This window comes from Temnothorax curvispinosus, unplaced genomic scaffold, assembly GCF_003070985.1.
Source record: "Temnothorax curvispinosus isolate PA1 unplaced genomic scaffold, ASM307098v1 QBEX01006881.1, whole genome shotgun sequence".
In the NCBI taxonomy this organism is placed as follows: domain Eukaryota; kingdom Metazoa; phylum Arthropoda; class Insecta; order Hymenoptera; family Formicidae; genus Temnothorax; species Temnothorax curvispinosus.
Window position 1 is genome coordinate 166810 of NW_020216661.1, and position 22516 is coordinate 189325.

The 22516-nt window shown below is 40.6% G+C and overlaps 1 protein-coding gene across 4 annotated transcripts; it reads left to right on the forward strand.

Moving 5' to 3' along the window:
• Positions 1 to 8015: 8015 nt before the first annotated feature.
• LOC112456483 (facilitated trehalose transporter Tret1-like) lies at positions 8016 to 22452 on the forward strand. Of its 4 annotated transcripts, none has more exons than XM_025019066.1 (3): positions 8016 to 8302; positions 19079 to 19398; positions 20127 to 22452. In XM_025019066.1, exons 1-3 carry the CDS (start codon positions 8217 to 8219, stop codon positions 21413 to 21415), a joined length of 1695 nt encoding a protein of 564 aa, XP_024874834.1. In that variant the 5' UTR covers positions 8016 to 8216; the 3' UTR covers positions 21416 to 22452. The 4 variants fall into 4 exon arrangements, with proteins under 4 accessions (XP_024874834.1, XP_024874836.1, XP_024874837.1 ...); XM_025019068.1 differs by lacking the exon at positions 8016 to 8302 and adding an exon at positions 10529 to 10626; XM_025019069.1 differs by lacking the exon at positions 8016 to 8302 and adding an exon at positions 11397 to 11950.
• The last annotated feature ends 64 nt before the right edge of the window (positions 22453 to 22516 follow it).

The window sequence follows — 22516 nt, forward strand, 5'->3', positions numbered from 1 at the left end:
TTTTATTTATAAATCATGGCAAATTTGTTAAATAATTTTTCTAAACCATTCTTTCAATTCTTCGAAATCAACCGTTCTAAATACTGTAATTATTTACTCGCGCAGAAGATGTTTTCTTTGAGTTTACATTATTAAATATTATAAAAAATTGCCGTATACAATATATTTATTGTCCTACAGCAGGCGACTTTCCCTAGTGTTTTTTTGGTGCTTAATAAGTATCAATTATCCCCAATTAATCATCTCAACAAGACAATACTTATGTATTCTGTCTGAACAGCCAATTAAAATCCTGACTGCGATATAAAACTCGCGCATAGCTTTCGACAATTAGATAATTTTGGTGATCGAAAACATTTGCGTCTAGCTCTATAGGAGATAACAAATGCCAGTATTATTAAAAGCGCAAATACGAGCACTTTATTTGAATTTAAATGATTAAATGTAATACAAATTAATCGCGTTATTTCAGCGCCGAATTTTTCGTCGTTACGAACATCGTTTTTTGACATTTATTTTATTTATTATCAAGTCATAGAAGATGTTAAAAATGTAACTCTTCTTTATTAAGGACTTTCTAAAATTTTTTCCTCTATGTTATCTTCTTGTTTTCTGTCTTTCGGATGTTTTGCACTATACGTTTTTTATATATATAAAAATCAAATCTAAACCCCGGATTTATTTACTACATAAACAAGTTTTTTTACTTATTTCTCGAAAATTGCTATCAATTTGTAAACTAAATTTTGTAATTTTGTTTATATTATATTTATAAGCTTTATCTGAGTGTTGTAACTTTTCGCGCGAAATGTCGTAGTCTAATTTTTCAGTCAAAAATCATCTTCATATTATCTGTAGCGCGATATAAAGCAAACGTTTAATTTGGTCAGCACAAAAGAGAGAAATAAATTATACTCATTATCTATCAAATGCGCAGTTAATAAACTCGAGATATTATATATAAGTATATTAATTCGTAAATCTCTCACAGATTTTCGTTTTGTTACCGATAGTTATAGTTTTTTGTAGAGAATAATAATATACAATCAAGCGAAGGGAAAAACGCCAAAATAATAATATATCATTTATATTATACAATAATCTAAATAAACCCTCGGAATAAACAGATTAATACATGTCGATAAGCATATTAGAGAGATGTACGTTCGATGATTAAATTTCTCTGTTTCGTAGTCTCTCGTGCATTTTATTTATTATCATAATTTATATTTCTTACGAAATAATTTTCATTCTTATTTGTCAACAAATCAATTCGTTTACAACTTAATGCAAAACTTAAATACCTATTTTATTCTCGACTTCCGACTTCCAATCTTTTTTCGTCAATTGCAACGATGTGGCAAATTGTGCTGATCTCTCGATAGCCTTATTGACAAATGCAACTATCCGTCCGCAATTGATAAATAATTTCCTCGAATTTATTATGTATAAACTGAGATGAGAAGAACAATTTTTTCGTTGCTCAATTTTAGAGCCCACTCTCTTGTTAGCGACACACCGCTAAAAGAACTACTGTACTACTTTACGAACAAAATGACGCGTATCGCCGTATGCCCATCGTCATATCGAAAATAATAGATCGAGATCTTTTCTATTTCTATCTGTCCAATTATCTGATGTACACAAGATGTTAGATTAAACTTCGAAAACCTTGAATCTTATATTTTAGTAAGTCTGATTAAAACTATAGTGATTAAAACTAATAACGAAAAGAATGGCTTCGTTGTAGGTATATAATCTCCCCCGAAATTATCCCTTGGTCGCTGGGGGGATTGGGGTAAGGGTATCTCGCCTAGTATTTACAGCAAGAAGTTCGATTCCGAATTGATTGAAAAATCTGTGATGAACAGTGTCCTCTTCGGGGACATCGTATCGAGAACGGACAAAGTTTCACGACTGCGTGTCAATTTAATTCGGTACGGGCATCAGTACAAATCTCTACGGCAAGCCCGCGACGCCGCGGCGGTGCGGGCAGTGGGCACTGCGGGCGTCGATGTAGGGGTATCCGCGTTCAATTACTTCGTGTCCGCAAATAACCGGCCGATATTGACGTATAGCAAATTGCACGCGCGCATCAGTGAATTTCCACTCGACTGCTGTTGTTGCCGTCGGCATCAGCCAGCAGGTGTCGGTGCCGCGAAAGCGAAAAATATTTGCCGAAATCAGCCTCCGCGTCAGCGGATACCAAGACGGGAACGTGACAAAAGACTCGACCTTGTTTTCCTTTTTTGTTGATCTCGTGATAAAGATCTCTTAGAGCCTCAAATATAATTTTCGCGTGTAAATAATTACGGGAACTCTACGTCATCGTGACTGACAAAAAATAAACGTCCAAGTCTAATTTCTTTTCTGCGCGAGGCGTGAAATGAAGAATGGCTTATAAATATTATCGTAAAATCGCGATTTGTCGAGCAGACAGGAAAAATAGACGAATAATTAAAATTAAATTTAAATTACACGTAGCATAAATACGCGTTATCTCGTATTATCGCGTAGTAAAGATAATCTCTAAAACAACTGATAAATCTGCTCGTACCTGGTCGTTCTTTCACTGACAATGAGTCGTCTTATCGAATCTGACCTGAAATTTCAACATAAATTCCGAAGAACTGATTGTATATATATCGTAATAACATGCAAGTAGGTTAAACAGACATTGCTCTAACAAAAGAGCTGATGTACATTTATCGGTAGAATATATTTAAAATTCTAAACTCTACTTATTTCCATTTTTTTCTTTTGTTATAATGTTATAAATTCACATATTGCATTTACTATTTACAGACATATTCCCTCATTTCTAGATGTCTCAGTAGCAAAGCGTGCAAATAATCAAATTTTGAAAAAATATGCAGCTTTTGTCAAATTACGTAACAATCCTATTGACAGCCGTGCTCTTAATAATCGCGCGATCGCGCGATATATTATCACTCGTTTATCGCTCGTCTTCTCGATGTTTGGAGAAATAGTTTAGACGGTTATTGTTTCGTGCGAATTCTATTTAAAGCGGCAGAACTCGCAAAAAAGCTCCAGAGTTTTGACGTTTGTCGTTTGCGCCCGGCAAATATTTGCCTAGAAACCAACAAGATTTACGTCATTCTGGTAGAATTTTTCTGAAACAGATTTGTTATTCTTACTTCACATCGTGAATGTCACAAGACACGCGATACGACGTCGAATTATCACAAAGGGATTACTTAATTGATTCTTATCGAATCTCGTGGCGGTTCAGTTCAGTTCGGTATTTATAGAAAAAAAAAAAAAAGAGAGAAGCAGCGATACCTCGTGATACCCCAATCGTGAATAAATACTTTGTTATTTCGAGTTATCGTGCCGTCTGTCTGTACATATCCAATTTGAGTTATTTCGTAAAAATAATCCAAATAATACGAATAATACGAATTCAGAAGTGTAAAAAGGATGATTAATACATTGTTAAATTCGTAGTATTAAATTATAGTATCAATTTGAGTCATTTTTAACCATTCTTGAACGGAAAGAACTGCTTTCCTTCATTACCAATAACTCCTGTTGTTATTAATACTCTTTAACGATTTTTTTTTTTTATAATTATAAAAGAATATAAAATAATGTGCCAAAGTTTCAAAATACTCAGATTTTTCGTTTCTGAAATATTTAACTTGAAAAAAAAAATCAATTTTTTTCGCTTGTCAAAGTTGTCTACCTCTTTAACTAAACCAATTAATAAAGTAAAAGTAATACTGTTTTGTGTTAAAATAATAAGTTTTACACATGGACACACACGGTAGTTGAAAATAACAAAATATTGTTTAACTCAAAATATTGGTTTAAATTTTATCTTTTAATATCTAACAGTGTACCACTCGTTACATTTGCGCCTTTGCTGAAAGCACATGGTGTTAAATTCGTAAGTATACGTTAATTCGAAAAGGAGAAGACGAGTGAAAAGTGCGGAAAAATAACAAATAACGCGTCGGTTTGCCGCCTCGCTGCAATCGCGTTCAATCGAGCGAGCGGTATTTAAATCAATTTACGTTAAAGCGAATTGTCACGCTTAAATAAGCGAGTGTTGTTTGTTCGTGCTTGCTGCGCTTCTTTCTCGCGACCGATCGGCCGTACTCCTATTATTTTGCCGTCACGTTCATGCATGATTCATTATTCGAGCCGCTCCCGGGTTCGAAGCTAAGTTACGAGTCAGCGCGGCGGCACGGCGTCGGCGTCGATCATTCCCGTTCGCCTGGAAATGACAACGAACGCGCGAGATTAGATCGCGATCGACTCACTGCTTCTTACGATCGATAGACGTCTGCTCTTCGTGCGTGCATATTGCCACGCATGCAATACGTGATCCCGTCTCCGCGGCTGTTCCTGCAAAGCGGATAAACAGCGAAGGGCCGTTGACCGCCTCGATTCCTCTCATCGAACCATCGAGAGATAAAAGTCTTTATCTAAAAATAAATACGGCATAAAAAAATACGGTGTGTTCACGCACGCGCTCGTCCCACCCTTGCGGTTTGTTTCACACCTTTGTTTAATCGTGTATCGTTGGTATTACGTTAGAGATGTTACGAATCGACATCTTCAACAACAATACAACAAAAGTATTTGATGTAGCTTTACGTTTATTTCCAGTTTAAATTCGATACTTGATGCAAAATTGAATTTTGAATCTCTTGAATGGGAAAATCGACGAGTAATGTATAAGATAAATTGTGACAGTATTTATTAATTGATATACGGTTATTCATAAGTAGGCTTATGTGAAAAGATAACATATAATGCACGCGAACCGCAACGAACAGTGTAACAAAAAGCGGATTGCGCACGGAAACCGGATAGAGATTTTCTTTGTCAAGTTCATCCTAATTGGAGAACGCAAAGTCCACGAATGCCGGTCGCGAGTGCACTTTGCTCGATCGAGCACGCCGGCGATCGGATCGGATCCAGTACGCCAGCGGACGATGTTTTTTTTTCTTTTTCTACCGTGCCAAACGGTCACGGCTCCGTTCTATGAATATCGTTTTATAACGAGCGGATTGTGAATGCACGCGCTCGAATGCGCGCGATCAATTACGCGAATCTATTATCGGTGCTTTTCCACTCGGCGCGAAACCTGTCCGACGAGCGTTCTCATTCATATGTAATTAACGTTCTAGCGATCGCTCGGATTCCACCGGCGAGACTTTTACTTTTCTGATCGCGCATCCAACAAGATCCGCTACTTACCTCGCATCTGCAGCTCACGCGTCGCAAACGCGCTTCGTGAAAGCAGACATGGAGCGGAGAATCACGTGTCTTTATTCTTTTTTATTCTTTAGGAAGGACATTGAATGATCTATATGCACTATTTTTGTAGTGTCAAATTATACTCAATTTGAGTCATTTTTAACAATTTTTATAGATCGCCCCTACTTCTATTCAATATTAATTTAACTAAAATAATGAAGTTAAAATAATACTACTTTGTGTTAAAATAATAAATTTCGACACACATGATAGTTAAAAATAACAAAATGTTATTTAACTCAAGGTACATTGGTTTAAATATTATCGTTTAATATTTAACAATGTATGATAGTACTACCTATATAATAGATCTATGATATTGTTGCGCTCGCCGCGTCACACTTGCACTCGCTCACACACTCCCGGAGCTCGCGGAAATAAAGGGAAGACTGCCAAAGTTAAAGGGCAAAACCATCCCAACGTTTATCACACTCACGTTACAGAAGAGCGTGGACACACGTCCGAACGGTCCAGTAGCTTGAGAATAAATCTGACGGTTGTTGTTTGATCCATGGTGAAAGAATACAGATGTGCTCATGCGCATATATTTCTAACTCTAACAACAAATGAGAAATTGATGCCAGATACCTCCATCTTTTCGCGACAGTTGAATTCGGTGTTATATGTCATTATAGTGTCTTATTTATTTAAAAAAATGGCTGCATCTGGCATTTGCGCAGAACCGTACGAAATTCGTCTCGAGTATGAGCACACCTGTATGTATCCTTCCACCTTCCACCATGGTTTGATCAATCCGGCTCGTTGCTAGGGACGCTTCGCGACTTTCTCTTATACCGGGCGTCTCGCTCGAGCTCAGCGCATCAGCGCGCGGATGCAACAATATATACAAAGTTATTTTTACTGTTATATTTTATTGTAACAACAACATAATTTCCGAGAGCTTAAGGGTCGGGAAAGGCGAATGGCGAAATGCGATTGGTATCGAGATACGTATATCGCGGGCACCAACTCGAGTTAACTCATAGCACGCGACAATCGTAGCAATTTAAGCGTCTCAATTGAATAATTACTCGTCGACTCGCGATACCAATCGGCGTCGCTCTAAAGTGACTGCCGCCTCTTCTTGGCTCCTTGGAATCGATTCTTCTCGAAGCTGTCAAGTCGCTCGGAAAGATTTGTTCTGGCATCGTCTACTGTGCTCTTCCTCTTGGCTCCCTTAATTCCTTGAAGCCGATTCTTCTCAAAGACGTCGAATCGCTCGGGAAGGTCATACGTTCTGGAATTGCCTTCTCGCGGATGTGGAAGTGTATTTCCACATTCGCGAACTTGATACATCCCATTTCTGAATACCGATTATTTTACATCGACACGGAGATATTATACTTAAACGTTACATAAGCCATGCATTAATAGGAAATGAGATAAATAGATGGAATATTTGCAGCAAAATTCACAGAATCGACTAGTCGCGTATTCTCTCGTAGACGATCTTGCGAAAGAGTTACAGCTAATTAGTGGGTGATTCATCGTTGACTGAGAATCATTCACCTCGATTCATTAGCGGATAAAGTAGACGAGAAATATCACAGTTTGCGATCTAAAATGTTGCTCATATTTGGTACAATGATTTTTTTTCTATGCAATTTTTTTTTAACATACAATTCTTTACATAACAAAACGTGACGAAGCATAGTACATGTATCTTTGAAAATTGTTTTAACCCTGTAAGTTTTTTTCAAGTCACTCATTAACATTTTTTTCAGTTTATCTAATCAGTTTTCTGACAATTTTTCTTCTTTGTACAAGGTTATTTTAAATTATCTGCGAGCAAATTGCGACCTGCAAACGACACATTAGGGGAATTTTGTGTACTTAAATTTATGAGTGTGCTAGAATTATGGGAGATAAAAACATAAGCCAGAGAGCGAAAATAGAATTTGAGTTTGTTCTTTTGCGTAGACGAGACGTTTTCGAAAATCAGATTGAAGCGACTGGCGCGTTTCGTCGTTACGAAACTTTAGTTCACCGTATTCGCCAAGTGAACCGCATGTGATTTGTGACTTGCGTAATATGTCTCAATCTATCGCCGACGGTCACATGCGGTCTGTAATCACTTGTGCCGCCGATAAGAGGGCGGGCGCATGTTACAATGACTGCCGGCGAGCGCTTGCAAGCAAATAAACATCAATAAATCATTTGTATCTTTCTATTTTCTATTTACTCTCTCTCTCTCTCTCTCTCTCTCTCTCTCTCTCTCTCTCTCTCTCACACACACACACACACACACACACACACACACACACACACACACACTGTAACGCGTTTATCTGCTTCAATCATGCGTGCATTGTCAACTGTACATAAAAGTAAATAAATAAGTGCTCTGTATAAGTGTCCTTTACGAAGAAGATTTTCAGAAACGTGTTTAGAATGTTTAAATGTTCTCCAATTTTTTCCCGTGACATCTCGGATATTTCTTACGGATTTTTCTCACAACTGAAAGAAGCGGATTTATTTTAATAAGGTATATAGTTTGACTTGATCTTAGGCTAAGTTAGTTAAATTTAATTAAAAAATTGCAAGTTTTATGACAAAAATCTCAGTAATGATAAGTAAAACGGTTGTCATCATCGCTGACGCTATAGGAATCAGGAGTTTCCCAATTTCTGAGAGATCACGAACGAATAGAAAATCGTCAGAGACAGTGATACCGATCTGTCCGCAAAACGCGCGACACGCGGTCTGCTTCATGCTCAGATCTGCTCAGATCCCAGACTGAGTGCAACGAACATGAACGTCGCGTCGCAGTCGGCGTGAAAATAAGCGGAATTAAAGAAAACAAGACGTACGCGAAGGAGCACATGACTGCCCGGATTGATAGCGGTAAACTCGTGACCACGATAAACTACTGAGAACAATTTCATCGGCCACAACTGGCCACATACGTGTTCAGTCTCTTTGCCGGCATGTCCAGGAACAGGAATTACGAGACGTTCATCATCAGCAGCAGCAGCAACAGCGCGTCAGACGTATCGTCGCCGCTGCTACCCAAGTGAGTAGATCAGGCTCAAACGCCGCGTTTTTTCGTCGCCGCCGTTATCAGCGTCGCTCCTCGTTATCGTTGTCGTCTCGTCGTGTTGTCCAAATATCGTCATCTATCTGAAAACGGAAACGACGCGCGCGTATATGCATCGACACTCGTAATTTCCAATGTGCCTTTGATTCGGATAAGATAAGAGCGCTACGCCTCTTCGATAAGTGCTGTTAAATGTGCCGTACAATCTGCCTGTATAATCCCACGTTTGCAGCTCGTGACTCGTGACCTGTCTTCATACATTCTGGCTTCTGGCTAACGATATATTCCGAATATATTTTCTACGAAATTCGTGATATATGGATTGTTTTCTAAAACACGTCCTAATTTAACAGCCTTTCTTCGTTTTTCTTTGAACCAGTCGTTTTATCTTATGATAGACTCTTATTACATGAAACTTTACAGTCGTTTATAGACTACTAGTTACGACGCTATCTGTACCGCGAATTTGCTCTTAAAGAATATGATTGTAATATAATAATAGCACTATCACAAAATATTACTCAGAACAATAATGAGCAAAATCCGCTTTGTAAAGCAGAGAATTTAAAAGACAGATTACAAGACGTTTAGATCGCTCGGTTCTTCGTGGTAGGATAAGAAAAGATTACTCGATTTTTTAAACGCTAATTTTTAAACGTATTTAAACGTACGTGTAAAGGCTGCGTATAATATAAACAATGGCGCTTTTCTGTGCGTCATCTGTAGTTCCGTCAAGAGGATCTTACACTGCTTGCACTTCCTAATCGACCGTCACACAAATACATTCACGACACGTACACTGTTTGAATAAATCCGCGTGACCGAGTGCGTTTGCAGGCCGAGGTTATCTGCCAGATTTCATTTACCGTAGGCGCGCGACTCGTTATGCTCGAATTGCGATAATGACCGTCGACTGCAACGATATTGGCTGATAGTACCGAAGAGAACGTGGTTCGCTCTCCAGAGAAAATAAAAGTGTTCTTCTCAAATAATTTTCACGCTCAGTGGGTTCCTCGATGGCTTAATTTGAATAACATTAAATACAATTACAAATACAATTATATTTCATTATATTAAATTATATTAATTGTAAGTACAATATACGTATATTATATGCACATATATAGAAAAAATCCCTGAAAATGCGTAAAGGAATAAAAGATTCGATTTAATTATACAGGACAGATTATATTATGTTTATCTAAATAGAATTTTTTATATTTATTTAAACGTCTCGTCAGTTCGCACGCATCGTATGGCCATCTTGATTTTTTACTTCTTATTTCATTTTCTTTATTGGTTAATTAAATTTCAAGATGATAGCGCGCGCGGCCTGCTCTTATCGTGCGGAATATCGAGAGCGACACGTCAAAGCTGAGTATCGAGTAAACATTAAATCATCTTCGCGATTCCGACGAGAGATCGTCCGTCGCGTTATAATTATCTCCCATTCGACCTTATCGCACACTTATAAATGCTTACGTTAAATCGTTACTCCGCGCTCGAGTTCGCACATTTTTACAGAGAGATCGTCATAAAATAAATTTCTATGTGCGACTCAATTTTCTTTATTGAAACGACTTTTACTCGCTGAAACTATTTCTGTACGCGATCTCCACTGCTTCTAATGCAGTTTTTTTATTTACTGTGATCGAATAGATCTTTCGTAAGATCGCCCACCGGCCCACGATGGTGCGTAATGGATTTCGTAAGAAATCCGCGATGGACACGTAAATGCGACACGTAAACTAACGCATCTCATAGATTTTTTCTTTAGCCGTCATTTAGTCACGTATATCTTTTCTCTTCTTTCTTTTTCTCTCTTTTCTTTATCTCTTTGTTTATTTATCTCAAAGAATTTTTTAAGTACCGGAGGTATCGCGCGAGAATCACGTCAGCATACGTAGGTATTTTCTTTTTCGCCCTTGTGTGCTCCCTTACGTGTGCTCCTCGTCGCGTTAAACGCTTTCTAAATCCACGAGACTGGATTTATCACGATTTACGTAAACGCAAAGAAAACGTTTCACGAATAACAATCGTGACACGTTCATGTCGAGCATATTGCTCGGCAAGCAAGATACGGCACTATTTTTCTCAGATAAAGAGATGTGACCGTGCGTCTCGTGGCCGAGGCTCTTATCGATGTCTATAATAGATTACGTCCACGTAAATAACTAAGCTTATAAGCTTTTTTGAAACGTTACAAAATTGACGAGTATGAATGGGTGCGGTGGCGAAAAAAGTTCGACAGTTTTGCCACAGCAAACAATTTATCGGAACCTATTTTACGTTATCGGCAGGTAAGCCATTATCGCCACATAATCACGTGTTAATCGTATCAGAAGCGCTTTTTGCTTTTTCAGTCGCACGATGATTGTCGTTGTTAGCGAGAAATGTTTACGATATTAACGAGCTTTTACGATATTTTAATTTCCTGCATTTTACAAATTTTCCTTTATACACATTTATTTTATTTTACTTACCTACACTGTTAAATATTAAAGGATAAAATTTAAACCAATATCCTGAGTTACTAAATAACATTTTGTTATTTTTAACTACCATGTGTGTCGAAATTTATTATTTTAACTCCATTGTTAAATTAACGACATATTGAGTAGGAGCAGAGATGACCTACAGGAATGTGAGTATATAATTTAACGACGTTAACAGTGTAATCACGTTTAATTTTTTTACATGTAATCAGTATATTACTGTTCCTTCCATCAAGACATCCTTATCGTCAACAATAATGAGAGAAAAAAATTTCTCCTCGCGGCGATAAATTACGAAAAAAAAATTCAACGACGTGGATCGATTCTGCCTTCGCTCTTAACTAATCGGCTGGCCTGGGCTAATCATTTTCCCTTTTTTTCTATTAAATGTGTCACGACCTCAATCTTTTTTCGTTAAACGAAATTTGTTTGTTTCTCCTATCTCCGACCGCATGCGCCTTGTCACGCTCTCGCAAGCCCTCCCGGTTGGTCTCTCTCTCTCTCTCTCTCTCTCTTTCTCTTCCACAAGTCCACAAGCGGCGACCGCCTCGCATATAAAGCTTTCGGGACTCGTTGCCGTCAGTACATTCGCTTCGCGCGAGCCGCAACGTAGACAGTGGGCTTTCGCGCGAGCCGCTCGACTCCGCTCTCGACGCACGCGGCATTCACCGGGAGTCGCGAATCGGGGTGGAGAAGAGATACAGAGAGCTGAGAGGGCGGGCAAGTCTCTATCGGGAACAACACGGGTGCAAGAGCGGCGGGAAAGACGGCGGGGACCAGGCAGATGCATCGCACGCGGAGGAGGACCCTCGTGGGCTTTTACGAGATCGGACGCACGATCGGCCTCCTGGCCAGTCTCTGAGATTAAAGCTCTCGGGGATCCTCGACATCCTCGAAAAAGAAAAAAAGAACCGCAGCTCCGTGGCTCGCGGACAACCACCGGCCGAGCAGGGTGGAGAGTCCCGAAGGGAGGGGGCGATGAGCCGTGTAAACACGTGGTGATACAACAACTGTGATCAGCGGACTGTGATATATATATATACACCTGTACCACATTATACATTATACTCCTACCGTACACACTTGATCGGGAAAGAGATCACCCAATGACAACGTGCGCCATGGCAGAGTAAGTGAAACATAATACAAACGGCAACTTTTCAGCGTCTCATCTCGCGCTCATCTCGAAATCTCAGAATTCTGAACGCAACGTGTAGTCATATGACCGCGCGGCTAAAAGCAGCCGTTTATTTCGATACTGACGACGTGCAGATCGTACGTTTCCAGACGCACGTGGCGTTCTCGGAGTTTCTCGGGAAACCGCGGAGTACGGAAGCCTCAGATATTCAGGACAAGACGTAGAGACGCGTTTCTTTTTAATAGACATATCGCATTCATCGTTATACTTAATTATTACATGTTGTTACGTTTCCTGTTGTGTCACAATCGTTAGATTAGAAGTTATAGGTAGTTCTCAGTACGGTTTCTTCGCTTTAATTTCAAGTGACGTGCGAAAGTTAAGTATAACACATTTTTACATTACTCAGCAAGTTCCTCGCGTGCATTCGAAATGAACGTGATCGCTGTAGATTCACGAAATTCATGATTAAACGCGGTTCTGAGCAGAGATGAGAAAACGAGGGCAAAGTCGACGGTTGTCGCAAATGTATATACGCGCGATCAACAAGTGATTCTATCTCGAAAGCTCTTGTTTACGATGATCGAATCTCGTGACTTTGCTCCGAGATCGTTGCGTGTCTCTACTGTCTCCTCTCGGAAAATTGTAAAACGTGTGATTAGTCAAATATATTTCGAATAATTAAGTATTTTTTGGAGACTGCGCACGTTTTGATATTTTGGAGCTTGTCGTATAATCAGTCGTAAACAAAGCATGATAAAACCAGATAATGTAGCTCCTACAAAATTCGCTTCGCGCGCCGATTGTAGAATAAGCCTCGGAATAATCTAATGAGAAAAATAAAAAAACTAGATTATAATGTCATCGACTGGATCTCACAATCAGCTGGACTCTTTAAGAAGATATCTCTAGACGTGGAGGCGTCTCTTTAATGCAGACGTCTAATTTTAAGCTTTTAATTTATTTAATATGAGGATCGCGTTTCGCCTTCTGCTCCTCAAAGTGGAACATGGCACGCGGACTATAATCGAATATAAAAAGGATGTGTCATCTCGTCGCCGTCCTAGTCACGTCGCGCGTCGTCGTGGACGCGTTTTACAACGCGCGCCGCGAAGCAATTATATTATATGTATATTTAGCACCGCAATTTTATCGGTGAACGAGAATGACAAATGCCTCTTTGACTGCACTTGACAACGTTGTCAGTCGTGAAGCGCAGTAGGCCGGAAAGATAATATTGTTGATAGCTGATAACACTAGTGCATATAGACGTTTCTGATGCACGTAATCTATTAATATTGTATCGATTAACACCGCGGCGATGCATGACCGGCTGTCATGACGATCTACACGTATTTACCACGATCCACGATATTATCTCTATCATCAGTCGGGCTACGTCATTAACACCAATGTTAATTGACTTTTAATGACACGACGCCGCCCACTCTTTATTAATCCACGGCTGAAACGTGCGTTATCGCAAGCTGGAGATTGCTATAAAATAAAAGATATACGAACACAACACTCGATATGTTCATTTATTTAATATCAATTTAACATCAATTTATTTAACTGTATCATAGTCCGAAGATTAGTCACGATGATTATTAACGCGTATTTATTCATAGCGTATCTCAACTTTATTGACATCGCTTAAAGAACTCGTCTCATTTTTGCTCCGCTTTCGCGAGAAGCGAGAATCGGGCACGTATATTAAATCGATGCTCAACATCGGAGACGAGCGAGATGCGGTATTTTTACACCCGGGAAGAAGACGGTCGTAAAAGTTCTCGCGTCGAGTTTTTTGCGCACGATGATCGATCGCGGCCTTGCGAGAAACGGATTTATTAGTCGGCGGCAGAATCGAGGTAATATCGCAGTAAATGAAGCGGAAAAATGCGGAGTCGCGAACAATGACGGTGAAGATGACAACGCTGTCATCAGTTTTCCAGCTTGGCGATGATAATGCGGCTCTCTCTCTCTCTCTCTCTCTCTCTCTCTCTCTCTCTCTCTCTCTCTCTTTCTCTCTCTCGCGCGCGCGCGCGAAACAACACTCGGCCTCCCCTTGCGAGCCTCATGAGCGTAAATCAGTAATGATAATACAACGAGATCCGCGTCGCCGTTACACGCAGATGCGTGACTCGGAGTGTGTATCGCTATTGCTTGGATAAACCACGCTGTAGTCGATGCGGAGATTTATTTTAAGAAGAATAAGTCTCGAAAGAGTGACATGAAGTTTCTATAAAGAAGCACGCGGTGGAAGATCCCGGACGTCAAGATCAAAGGTTTTCGCCTTGCTAATTTCTCGAACGTCAAACGATCTTCTCTCCGCTTTGTTTTCACCGTGATTTAAAATTATCTCCGGACGATGACGTAATCCCGTGCTACGATGCGTGTAGCGACATTGAACTTGGGCGACACGAATCAACGGGCTAAGACAATGGTCTGCGTGATTTTTAAGCACTGTCTCGAATCTCGCGACGATCGGAAAAGTTGTCGCACTCGCGTTAACCTGCCGCGTGTTATTCGTGTGATCGTACATATAATATTTGATATATGCATTAGCACATCTCTCTCTCTCTCTCTTCAGCCTCCTTCGAACGATCGGTGCCTCGTGAAGCCGCGTGATCATCGCGTCGCGGCGTCGGTGCGCTTATTAGCAACGCAAACACTCCGTATATTTCGCAACGCGTCACAATGTTGCTGCTGCTTTCCGAGACAATTTACCGTCGCTGTCTCCTCGCTCGTATTTACCTTCGTTCAAGCGCAGCGTGTTGTAATTAGACTATTAATACCAGGGACATGTCCGTTCGTTCGTTCGGTCGAATGCAACGCTCGCTGAGAGATGCAGTTCGCATGTCTGCATATATGCGTGTGCGCAATGCGCATTACACTTGAATTTTCCACGCGGATCGGCGTAAACACGAAAATAATCTTTACGAGCGATTCCGTTGTATCGTGCCAGAATTCGCGAGTCCGCTTGGCATGGCCACCACGCGCGATGGATCGTTAGGCTGATCCTTGGACCAGCTGATCGAACGCCACTTATATTATCACGCTGTTTTCGTCTTTACCCAAAGCCTTGAGGCTCACGCAATAATCTCCGTAAATGTTTAAATGACATCTCTTGTCAATAACTCAATACTTAATCTCTCAGGATTTTCGGACTGAATTAATATTTGCGCGTATCACTTGACGGGAGTTAAAAGAACGTTTTAAATCTCTCTCTCTCTCTCTCTCTCTCTCTCTCTCTCTCTCTCTCTCTCTCTCTTTCTCTCTCTCGCCTACGCATTTATGAACGTCTGATATCTGCCGCAACAAGATAGAGAAATCGCGTGAAACTGCTCGTTTCCTCGATTACTCCGAAACCGAAAACATCGCCAGGCCGCGGCTCGATTCTCGCAGCTCGCGCATCATACATATGTTTAAAATGTTCTACGAGCAATAACGTCATGCGTTGTTTTCCATAATCATCTTCTCTTTGTCCCTTTCCACGTGTCTGATATCTGCTTCTAATTAACCCACTAATACTTCACACGTCATTCTATTGAGAAACAGCATGAATCTCTTCTGAAATTTTTTCTATAATTATTCTCTTAAATATAAATATAAAGAGACTCAAAGATTGAAAATTAATAAAAATAAAATATGACTCTAAGGGCCGGTCGTTCCAATCTGTTGGTAAACTAATAGTTAAATCATAGATATATCTATATCTTTGTTTTCCCTCCAAATTAGACAAAGATAGACTTATGATTTAACTATTATAGTTACTTTACCAACAGGTTGGAATAACCAGCCCTAAGCCCTTTTATATTATTTTTATTATCTCTAATATCTTTATTATCTCGCGCTGCAAAATAATCTCGAGAAATGCTACAAACATCTTTAAAAAAAACTTATAAAAAATATTATTAAGCAGATGTCGCTCGATGACCGAAAACGCCAATATTCGTTCTGGAATTCGTTAGTCATCGAAACAATCGAAGCGCTGCATGAATCGTTTTCCGGCGTGTATACGAGTGAAGAGTGAAGGCTGGTGAAGGCTATCTTCGGTTGTCGCTTTGTTCGCGTCCGCAGGATAAGTAACGTTTCAAGATCCCGCGGAAAATTCCGTCGACACGACGACGGGGTGGCCGCGCGCACGAAACCATCAACATCCGATGGAAAATCTTGCGAAATCCCTCTTGCGTTCTAATTCGGTTGCGCGAACGAACGGCGAGGCCCTTGAAGTGTCGTCGCCGCACGGCCTTCGTGCGCAAAGTCAAGGTGCGCACAAAGAGGAGATACAGCTCCGTCAACACGCTGAATCGTCCCGAGACCGCTTTGTCTGCCGTGAACGGCGACAACAACGTTCTTTGTTGACAGAAATGTCAGTCTGACGTCTATGCGTTCTTCTGTAACTCGGCAGACGCTGAAAGATCATAAAACTTGACGATTTTCTAAAGAAGCTCGTTAATTGCGACGAACCTTATATCTCCTGATAAAAGAAAACGTAAACCTATATCTCGCCTAAAAAATAAATACTGTATAAAATACTTTATTTGATAAACAAGACATTATTATGTTTTTCTCTGATTGGAGAACATATAAAGAATATAACTGCATTGTATCTCATATCTGCGTTTGTAGGCTTATCTTAGCTCAGGTTTGATTGGTTTGATTTACTGTATAGATTTCTCAACACCGAGTTTGAAAAATTCGCTTCGTCAAAGATCTCTTCCGGATGCATTCTACAAGAAAATTTTTTTCTTTGTCCATGCCCATTTTCATTGTTTATATCTAGATAGAACTGCATGTAAAAACAATGATTGCGACTGCTGTTTCGAGGGAATTCCAATCAGAGACTTGGTGTGAATGAACACCGCGAACACACAAGGCCGCAACTGTGCGGCGAAAACGTTACGCGGTCGTGTACTCGTTACGCGTATGCAAGTTTGGCTTTCGTCCAACCGCTGGATTTGAATTTCAAAAATCCAGGACACACACGCTGGATCCAATATGCAAACTTCAGCGATCGCGATTGTTTGAAACAGAAATAGCTTTTATTTATGATAATCCGACCCGCGACCGACGTTACGTCGCGCACGCGCGCAAACGGCATCGTTAACTTGATAAGTTAATAATTAAGTGTTCGGGAAACCGGGCCGATAAATTAAATATGTTCGCCTCGAACTCAGTATGGAACGAAAAAGGAAATTATTAATACGTAAACGCGATAAAGGCGCAACTACAATTTTCATTAACTAATTCGTCACGTGCGTGCCTGCATGCAAGTGACAAATTAATGCATGGCACTCGTCAGTTTCTGCGAAGTCAATGACAATTGTTAACACAGGTGCGAGTAAAAGTACCAGAGGGAAAACTCCGGAGGTCGATACGCACGGTTACGCAACACGACGAACGTTAAGCAGTCGGTTCGCCGACTGCTTGATCTCTTCTATCAAATAATTTCTCGCGCTACGCGTGCATTTTCGCAAACGACTCTTTCCCGATAGAGCCACGAGCGTGGCGTGGACGGAATTATTGCGGAAGTGGCAAAAACTTATCGCGAATTTACATAAGGCCTTCACGGCGATCCGCGTACACGATTATGACTCTATTGCCTTAAATTTTTTTTTACCATTTCTTCATGTACAGTCGAGAATTATCAGCGAAACTCTGTGAGAAACAATTTTCCTTGTCGAAGATCATCAACACGTACACGCGGTCGGTCCTCTGTGACACGAGTCCCCTTTCATTTAAAGGTCGTGATACGCGGCGATTATGTCATCCCGGCGTGCAGCCACGCAAACTGCGAAACCTGACCATCTCGCTCTTCCTCTCGCTAGGATTTTTCTCTCGCGCTCCTCGCGCAGCCAGGCTCTTTATATCCTTTCAACAGTAACGCTATTGTGCAGCACGCGCATGCAGAATGTTTTAAATACCACGTATAGACGTACATATTCCGCACACGCATGCGGTAAAAATTTTTCTTTTTTGTTAGGAATTTGTCGGGTATATCAGCAACTCGAGTGTCTTATATACTAATATTTTTTCTATTTTATCTGACCTATCTATCTATTTTATTCACATGATTTTTCTAGTATTATATACATTACGTTAATTAATATTTGTACATTTACGTTACAAACATATAAACGTTTGTGCCAATGTTTGAGTGATTTTATAATTCTCAATTAAACCGACTCAAAATTATTAAAACGATCATTATGCTTCGGAGATACTGGTGTGACAACGTCCCTAAACTGAATGCGAATCAACATTTAGGTCGAATTTAATTTTAGTACCGTCAAATCCGAGCCAAAGTTGCAACCGGCGACGGCACGACGAGCTTTTTACGCACAGGTGTTCGGGCTCGTTATTTCGACTGCTCATTATCGGCCAATGAAATGATCTCTCTTTATCTGCTGATTAGCGTGGAAAGTTTTCTCGCACATTATACTTGACAGCATTTGACATCTGCCGCGTTATCTGCGGCTCGAACGAAAATAATTATTATCTTCCCGCCAAACCGATAAATAGTAACAAGCCAGTGTTTACAGTTTATATCGCTCGCTCGCGCGATACTCGTCCATCAAGAAAGAAAAATTCACCGCGAACTTGCGTACTTTCAAAACGATTTCGACGAATGACAAACGCTGAAAAATCTTGCGTACTGTCCGCTCGAGCCTCGACTCCTCGAGCCGATCTCCATCTCCATCGGTTCGACACGTGAGTAGCTCGCGCGTAGACACATATGATTTGCACCGACCATCAACCGTGTCCCTAACACGTACGGTAGTAGAACGTCATCGCGTTTAATTGTCACTCGATATAGCTCTGCTGTTATTTTAACAAAAGAAAAACAACGCTTGCATAATCGAACCTTTCTTTTAATCGCCACGTGATTTGCATAAATGTAACCTTGTGCTTTAAGATTGTTCCTCACCTCGTTATAAATAACCGAGTGCGGGCGATAATGGATATCGTGAATGCAAAAGTCTGGCTCGTAACTCCGTCGTTAACTTTCCGCGCGCGTATGTGCAATATTCAATCGTTTAGATAATGTACAATAGCAGCTTGCAGCTATTAGCATGCGTTTCCCGTCGTCATTAACAATCGTTTATCTTATAGGAAAAATAACGGCGTGCAAGATCCGGAGAAGACCTCGCTGGTGGACTCGGCGCTGCTCCCGAAAATCCAGCCGTCCGCGCTGCTCAATGACGAGAGAGCGAGTCTGGCGGCGAACGGCTCCGCCGCGAACGGCGATCCTGAGGACCCCCGGACGCCCAGGGGTAGCGCCGTCAGACAAGTCGTGGCCGCCCTAGTCGCCCAGCTCGGTACCATCAACACGGGCATGGCGTTCGGCTTCTCCGCTATCGCCCTGCCACAACTCCAGGAGCCAGACAGCATCATTCCCATCAAGGAAGGATCGACGGAGGAATCGTGGATCGGTAGGTCGTCGAGAGGAGGATCTAAAATCTACAGCTCTTCCAAAATATATTTTCTTTCTTTTAGATTTATTCCCCGATAGAAATATTTTGCTGAAAGTATTATGAAATCGATGAAAAGTGAATTGAAAGTTATTGAAACATTACTGAATATATTCCAAAATGAATCATAATTTTCTTTATGAAATGTAATATTGTGAAATATAAGGAAAGTTAAGTCTTCTAGAACACAACTTCCAGAGCATCCCGAAAACACCATAGATCTGGGAGATTTATGATAATTTTGGTAGGCTGTAATTTTATTACAGCTGCAGCCTATTAAAATATTACAGATTAATATTTTTGGACTTTTTTCTCGCTCTCTCTGTGATGTAGGAATATACCTGAATAGGTTTTAATACTAAAAAGAGTTTTATTTTGTCAAGTTGTGAAGTTCAAACTTCGAAAATAGAAAATTGCTAGTAAAATTTTATTTGGGTCTGGGAGACCCATGCTGTGTATTCTAGGGTTAAATTATACTGTTAAAAAGTAATAATAATTTTTTTTTTAATATTAAATATCAAATTTACAGAATTTAACTGAAAACTGACTTTTTACTAAAATATTGATGGAATAATAGTGAAATGGGGTAAAACTGAGAAAGAATTTCAAATACATTTCAATAAAATATCTCCATCAGGATTCTTAGGCATAAAAAAATATATAAATTCTCATTCTTTTTCCCCTCACAGCTAGCATGTCCTCCATCGGTACGCCGATCGGCTGCCTGGTTTCCGGGTACATGATGGACATGTTCGGCAGGAAGCGGTCGCTCATCATCACGGAGGTGCCGGCGCTCCTCGGATGGCTGCTGATCACATTCGCGACCGACATACACATGATATACGCCGGTCGATTCTTCGTTGGTTTGGGGTCGGGCATGGTGGGCGCGCCAGCCCGCGTCTACACGAGCGAGGTGACGCAGCCGCATCTACGGGGGATGCTGACCGCCGTCTCGAGCGTCGGTGTCAGCACCGGGGTGCTGATAGAATACGCCCTCGGAAGCCTGCTCGCGTGGAACGTCTGCGCCGCCATCAGCGGTATCTTGCCGCTCACCGCCCTGCTGCTAATGTTCTTCTTTCCGGAGACCCCGTCCTACCTTATATCGCGCAACCAACCGGACCAGGCGAAACAGGCGCTGCGGAAGTTCCGCGGCAGTACTTACAACGTGAACCGGGAGATGGAAACCTTGGTGGAATTCTCCAACAAGAACAACATCAAGCGACTTACCGGATTCCGGGAGATCGTGTGCGCTCTGCTGAAACCCAACGCGCTCAAGCCGTTCACTCTGCTATTTCTGTACTTCTTGATATACCAATGGTCGGGCACCAACGTCATAACTTTCTACGCCGTAGAGATCTTCAAGGACTCAGGAGCGAGTATGAACAAGTACTTAGCGGCGGTGATATTGGGAATAGTCAGGCTCACCTCCACGATCGTCGCATGTGTCCTGTGCCGAAGATGCGGCAGGAGACCGCTCACGATGGTGTCCTCCGTCGGGTGCGGGCTCTCCATGTTGGGACTAGGCGGGTACATGTGGTTGAAAAATTATTGGGTCGCGAACAACCTCCCGCTCGTCGCCACGTGGATCCCGGTCGTGTGCATATTCTCGTACACCATCACTTGCACTCTCGGCTTTCTGGTGATCCCATGGGTGATGATAGGCGAGGTCTACCCCGTGCAAGTACGCGGTATTATCGGTGGCCTGACCACCATGTGCGCGCACACCTTTGTCTTCATGGTCGTTAAAACTTATCCCTTCCTGGCCAGCGCGCTCACCCGACACGGCACGTTCATTCTCTACGGCTGTATATCCATGTTCGGCACGATATATTTCTACATATGCCTTCCGGAAACTAAAGATAGAACGTTACAAGAAATCGAGGATTATTTCTCCGGTAGAACCAACAATCTGACGACCGGCAGAATAAGTAACAAGCCAAAGGTTCTAGAAATTAAAAAGGGCCAGATATTACCGTGAAAAAGAGGACCATTTTTAATCATATAACTTTTGCAATGTCGCTTACTTTAAAAGAATCTACTTTAATTAGGAGAGAGAGAGAGAGAGAGAGAGAGAGAGAGAGAGAGAGAGAGAGAGGAAGGTATTTTGCTTAATTGTTAGCGACTAAGAACGTTATCTACTTTTACAATAAAATGGGCAAGTACTCTAACTTTGACGTTTGCTTTGTGACAAATATATATCGTAGAAAATAAGATGAAATATTTTTAGACAAACGATGAGATATAACGATAAGACAAAAATATGTGTACACTTTATAATTCTAAAATTAACAAAACCAGTTTTTACTATTAAAGAGAAAATGTTATTGTAATATTACATTATTGTTATTTATAAAATGTTATATTATTTTTCAGCATACATGTATTTGTTCACAAAGCATGAAAATGATTAACTACGTGCTATTAGCAGACATTAACGTTCTCATATCCTCAATCACACACGAGATATTATTTGAGCAAGGTAACAAAGAATACGGAAAATTTTAATTATAATCCTCCCGCGTGTACTCGCGAGGATGTAAAATACGAAAGACCACGTATCTCTTAATGACTTAAACGAGGTACGCGCTAATAAAAAGGTGGTGCTATTTATTATATGTATAAATCATAGTATTAAACTGTACTGTAATGTGTGCTACGTGTAACGATAGCGTTAATAGGAGCCTAAGACAAATACGAACGTGTAGAGAGCGTCCTATATATAGGAACTATTTTATAAATTCATAAAGATATTTTGCGTGTCGACAGCTAATATATTTTATAGAACTAGATAACAAATTTTCAAGCATGTATTTATTACAAAGCACAGTAGATCAAGTGCCATCTGTTATTATCATGTGCAATCTAAAATCATAATAATGAATGAAGGTAAACGTTCATCTCTCTGCATACTAAACAAATGCCTTATAATGATCGTTATATATGAGAGTTTTGATGAATGAATGACTATATAAGTGACTTATTTTTTTATAAGAAAATACATCTCGTGCTCATTTACGTCTGTTTCTCTTGATTATCCCACTTTTCAGGTTCTTCTCTTTTCACGTTCGGAATATAAAAA

Excerpts from the sequence above, each read along its gene's own strand:
- LOC112456483 (XM_025019066.1), top strand. The coding sequence starts at position 8,217 with ATGTCCAGGAACAGGAATTACGAGACGTTCATCATCAGCAGCAGCAGC. Across the intron at positions 8,303-19,078 it reads TCGTCGCCGCTGCTACCCAA|GAAAAATAACGGCGTGCAAG; the intron begins GTGAGTAGATCA and ends TTTATCTTATAG. Across the intron at positions 19,399-20,126 it reads GACGGAGGAATCGTGGATCG|CTAGCATGTCCTCCATCGGT; the intron begins GTAGGTCGTCGA and ends TTCCCCTCACAG.